This window comes from Nematolebias whitei, chromosome 20, assembly GCF_014905685.2.
Source record: "Nematolebias whitei isolate Nwh7 chromosome 20, NemWhi1, whole genome shotgun sequence".
NCBI classification, from domain to species: domain Eukaryota; kingdom Metazoa; phylum Chordata; class Actinopteri; order Cyprinodontiformes; family Rivulidae; genus Nematolebias; species Nematolebias whitei.
Window position 1 is genome coordinate 34,957,878 of NC_056517.1, and position 4,981 is coordinate 34,962,858.

The 4,981-nt window shown below is 37.7% G+C and overlaps 2 protein-coding genes and 1 non-coding gene across 3 annotated transcripts in view; 2 read left to right on the forward strand and 1 right to left on the reverse strand.

The window, feature by feature from the left end:
* Nucleotides 1–554, forward strand: part of LOC119426431 (protein MFI-like) — a 2,918-nt gene extending 2,364 nt beyond the window's left edge. Inside the window, exons 7-8 of the mRNA XM_037693993.1 lie at nucleotides 230–391; nucleotides 494–554. Coding sequence (XP_037549921.1) covers nucleotides 230–391; nucleotides 494–554 — 223 coding nt within the window. The remainder of the gene's footprint in view (nucleotides 1–229; nucleotides 392–493) is intronic.
* A 657-nt stretch (nucleotides 555–1,211) lies between these two features.
* Nucleotides 1,212–1,283, reverse strand: trnac-gca. The gene has a single exon. It is a non-coding gene; the product is annotated as a tRNA-Cys (tRNA).
* Nucleotides 1,284–1,670: 387 nt separating this feature from the next.
* LOC119426249 (proteasome maturation protein) lies at nucleotides 1,671–4,517 on the forward strand. Its single transcript, XM_037693802.1, has 6 exons — nucleotides 1,671–1,734; nucleotides 2,030–2,127; nucleotides 2,211–2,271; nucleotides 3,384–3,485; nucleotides 3,572–3,665; nucleotides 4,268–4,517. The coding sequence occupies exons 1-6, from the start codon at nucleotides 1,732–1,734 to the stop codon at nucleotides 4,333–4,335; spliced, it is 426 nt and encodes a 141-aa protein (XP_037549730.1). The 5' UTR covers nucleotides 1,671–1,731; the 3' UTR covers nucleotides 4,336–4,517.
* Nucleotides 4,518–4,981: the final 464 nt, after the last annotated feature.

Consider the following 4,981-nt stretch of genomic DNA (forward strand, 5'->3'; position numbering starts at 1 on the left):
GGGTCTTCAGTGTACGGATCACCTGCAATAAACTTTATGACGTCACTCTAAGTGGCCAGAAAAGCTGAAGCAGGTTTTATAAGGGGCACAAATGGATCTTTGGATTGCAGACTCCTGGCCAGTTGGTAGAAAATAATTTTTGTTTTATGGGAGTTTAAAATCTGTGAGATTAACCCAAAATGGCCAAAGTCTTCAGCACCTCTTAGCTCACGGACACGCCCATCGACAGGTACGACACGGGCCGCCTGCGGGCCGATCCAGAACACAGAGACATGCTGGACAGCTCGGCCCGGGCGGTGATGGACGCCGCTGACGAGAAGGGAGCCGACGAAATTCTGGAGTGGGAGGTGGACGAGCTCCTGGCCTGGACCAACACGCTCAACTTCGAGGAGTAAGTCCTTCTACTTTGAAAACTCCGGCACATTCGGGTTTCTGTCGGGACGCTTTGAAAACGTCTTCAAAGCTTGTACTTGTACTTGTCTCACCTGCTCAGGTACATGCAGGAGTGGAAACTTCTGGCCTGCAGTCAGACCTCGGAGTGGAGTAAAGGTTAAAAATACTCGTGTTTTTTATGTGTTGGTCCATATTTACGATCAGGACTGAGTAAAGTACGCAAATAAAAGTGTTTTGTTTACATTGAGTGCAGACAAGCATATCTGGAAAACTACCGGAGATAACTTTGTTTTTTTTATTACCATTTACCGTAGATCAGACATGCTTGATTTCATGCTTCGCAATGAGTAGCTTTAAGGCCAACCTTTTTATTTCTTTATCAAACATTCTTATTTTGCAAGCATGTATTTTATTTTGCCTTCCTGTTCTTCTCTCTCCTTCCATTTCTTCTGTCTCCCCCCTGCAGATCGCTCTGTACGTCGTCCATCCATGTTAGGATCAAACGTGTTGCAGGACGAAAGCCTTTAACTTTATCAAAATAAAATCTGCACAGGACGGAGGAGTAAAGAAGTGTTATTTTTGTGTGTGTGATTTGGACTGCTTCTGATACTTAATAATAGTTGCTAAAATAAAAAATAAAAAAACAGATTATGCTCGGTTGTGTTCACTTTTTAAGCACTCCACAAGACCACAAAGAAATAGCAGTTTTAATTATTCTGTATGAAACAAATCCTGTCAACAAAAGCAACTTTTCTTTTGTATTTTATTAAATGTGTACAATTAGTTACACTAAAAATATTAGGAAGCTAAATAAAAAGAGGGGGCACCCGGATTTGAACCGGGGACCTCTTGATCTGCAGTCAAATGCTCTACCACTGAGCTATACCCCCGCGATAATAATGTTGTGCAGATTTTCATATTTGTTATTACTTTTCCATCATCAACCGTGCCTGTTATAATTTTTATATATGCTGATGAATAAAATAAGTGAGTGTTAGATTTATCGTGGTATTTTAGCATTTAGCTCTATAGCATTGCGCTGTCTTCATTAACCGGATGTGACGTTTTCACAGCGAAAGATGTAACAAAAAAATTCTAATTTGTAATTTATTTAACCCATCTTCGATATATATACCAGATATAAGAGTTCAGTATATATTGTAAAAAAATGAAAGAGATACTAAAAACTAAAACGATAAATGACAGCGATAGATTCACGTATTTATTTGTGGTACTTTTGCGTTAGCGTTATGCTATCGGCTTACACCGGATGTGACGTCTTGGAGAAAGCGGATATTCTAGTGTGTCAAAAAGGAAAGCATAAGGAACTGGATCATAATGGTATGGGGATTTTTTTTTGTTTTCTCGATAAGAACCGTATTTGAAACTCTTTGACTTGTTTCATTTAAACGTAAACAAACGTATCTAAATCCTCCAAGGTTTGTTTTTGACTGCACGCGCAGTGAAGTCGCTCTGTTTTGAATTTGATTAGTCACTCGAGCTAATGCTAGTTAGCCATCACGCTAGCAACGGAGATGAGCTTGGATATGAAGTCAGCTTTAAAGTGCGTAAGTTATATATGCTGTGTTTTAAAATGAGCCGATTTTTAAGACGTGGGATGTTTTGTGTGGGACAGAACAGCCGAGGACTCCGCTCGCAGCTGAAGGACAGCGTCCCGGTGGCCGGGCTGAGTCCGCAGGGAGCCTACGGGGTGCAGGACTCCCTCCGCAGCGGGTGAGAGAAGCAGCTAAAAGTAGCGGTGGCACAACAGATGTGTGTGACAACACCTGCATTTAATTTGAATATCCTTTTAACAGCTTCACCAGTGTGAAGAATGAGCTTCTTCCAAGCCACCCTCTGGAGCTGTCAGAAAAAAATGTAGGTTGTATTTTATTTTTTAAAGTGGAGCTTCCTCACACAGCAAACTTCAACTCAACTTTATTTTGGTAAATTTAAAACATTACAAGAACCTAAAACAATATAAAATGGTAAATCAATCATTTACCAAAAGAGGAGTAGGCTGAAGTCGAGGCTTATACTTGCCTGGCCTGTTCATAGACTCAGTAATGACAGATATTACTGTCCACACATATAAGTACACACATGGACATTTACTGTATATTTAAATATGTCTGTATATAATGCATGGTTACACAACACATATATACATCTACATAAAAGTATAAGCTTTTATAATTTTACATTTTAAGGCTTTTTTAAAGCTCACCAAAAAAGCACAGATTTTGAGATAATCATCCAGTTCATTCCAGTTTCACGCCGATAACTGAAAAACATCTGGATTTTACTTTACTTTTCTCTTTGGCTTGTTCAAATATTAACAAACCTTGTAAATTATATTTACTCTCTCTTAACTTAAATAATTTCTGAATTCCAGAAGGAAGACTTTTATTCAGTGCTTTTTACATTATTTCCAGTATTTTTATATAAACAGTATCGTTAAATTTAAAGTATTACTTTGAATAAAAAGTTTATTAGTTGGTTCACAATAGCCCTTGTTATTAATAAGCCTAATGGCTTCGTTTTGTAACTTTATTAATACGTCAATAGTTGTTTTATTTGCATTTCCTCGTATTTCTGATCAATATGACAAGTAGGGCAGAGCCAAGGAAGCCTTTTACATTTATTAAATCTTTTATTTTAAACAATATTCCAATAGTTTTTGCAATTTTATTTCTAATATATTCAATATGAGGCTTCCAACTAAGTTTATTGTCCAGAATATTTAAAAATTTTGTCTAATTAATTTGTTGATTTCAGCTCCATTTATATTTAACTTTATATTATTATAAATCCGATTACCAGAAAATAACATAAATTTAGGGTTTCTTTCCATTTAAAGATAGCTTATTAGAATCTATTATTATTATTTAAATAATATAATATATGTTATAGCGCATTATAAACTAATCATGTCATGTTGATGAGTTGTTCTTGTCATCGTGAGGAGTCTGAGTGTTTCTGTGCTGCAGTTCCAGCTCAACCAGGACAAGATGAACTTCTCGACGCTACGAAACATCCAAGGTCTTCACGCTCCTCTCAAACTGCAGATGGAGTTCAGGGCGGCGAGACAGGTGAGACTGCACCCCCCCCCCACCATCCATGACTTCTCCCCGTTTCCTCTGTTTCCTTTTCGCGCTGATGTCTGCTGTCTTTCCAGATCCAGCGCCTGCCTTTCCTGCGGAGTTCAAACCTGGCTCTTGACACGCTGCGAGGGAGTGACGAGTCCATCGGGTTTGAGGACTTCCTCAACGGTGAGGGCTTCATCCTCCGTCGGCTACGCCGTATTTTTCGCCGTACTTGTCGTAAAAGTCTCATCAGTCCATATTTGTCTAATAAAGTGGAAAAATCCATAAACATGTCGCTTCGCCGTATACATCGCATCTATTATGCGTCACTGCTGAGAACCTGGAAATGTGGACTGGTGTTGTGCCATCCAGGACATGGTAAATTTAAAAAAGTTCAAGAAAAAAAACAAAGTTTTTAAAGTAAATTACAATAAAGTCCCGTTGTTTTCGTCTTGAACTTTGTTGAATTTGTCATTATAGCTGCGTTTATCTATTACATGATACAACAGCATGCCATATCACTATTAATACTCTGCTGCCATCAAGTGGCTGAAAGTGGTACCACACTTTTTTCTATCAATGAATGAAAACGGTCATATTTCATTTAAAAAAATGGTTTATAAATATGGGAAAAAAATCATAAACATGTCGCTTCGGCCTGTAAGTCGCAGGGCATGTAAATTCTGCAAAAAACTGCAGCTTATATGGAGAAAATACGGTAATCGTGTTTAGTGAGTGGCACATGAAGCTGTTGATGCCTAACCACCTGGTGGTGTTTGTCTCCACAGATCCAGCCCAAAGTGAAGTGATGGGCGAACCACACATGATGGTGGAGTACAAACTGGGACTGTTGTGAATTTAAACACGCACAAATATACATGAATATTTAGGTTGTTCTCTGTGTATTTTTGATGATTGGTTCCATAAACAGACATTAAAACAGATTTTGGAGACTCTGTCAAATGTTGTTGTTGTTTTTTTTGACCAGATGAGCTTTGTGTGATATTTGGTTGATATTTCTAATAAATTCCAAAACTTCTCATGGTGTGCCTTTATTTATTTTTTAAACTGATCCTCACGGTCGTCACCAGGAATAATAAAAACATTGTGCCATTAAATGTGGCTGTGTCTGATAAACAACCAAATAAAGTGTTTACAGTTTTATAACTTGCAGAAATTTAAAGAATATGAAGGTGAGGGGATTTACTGTGTCAACGCCTGGTGACAACATTGTTTTTACTTTTAAGAGCTCAGTTCATAGAACTAAATATCCTTATTTTTAGTAACTTGAATTATTTAAACATCGAGCACACAAGGATTAACCTGTATAAAGGTTGAATGAATTAATGAGGTTTTATTTTTAAGCAAAACTTTTGTCAAGATTCAGCTGTTCGAGACTTTCAAGTTCGAAAACTTTGAGGGTTTTTGATTCCCATCTATTCTGTATAAAATTTGGGTCTGCTGCAGCTGCTTGTGTTTTTAATGTGTCTGAATTCGTGTAG

Excerpts from the sequence above, each read along its gene's own strand:
- LOC119426249 (XM_037693802.1), top strand. Across the intron at positions 2,272-3,383 it reads TGGAGCTGTCAGAAAAAAAT|TTCCAGCTCAACCAGGACAA; the intron begins GTAGGTTGTATT and ends TCTGTGCTGCAG. Across the intron at positions 3,666-4,267 it reads GTTTGAGGACTTCCTCAACG|ATCCAGCCCAAAGTGAAGTG; the intron begins GTGAGGGCTTCA and ends TTGTCTCCACAG.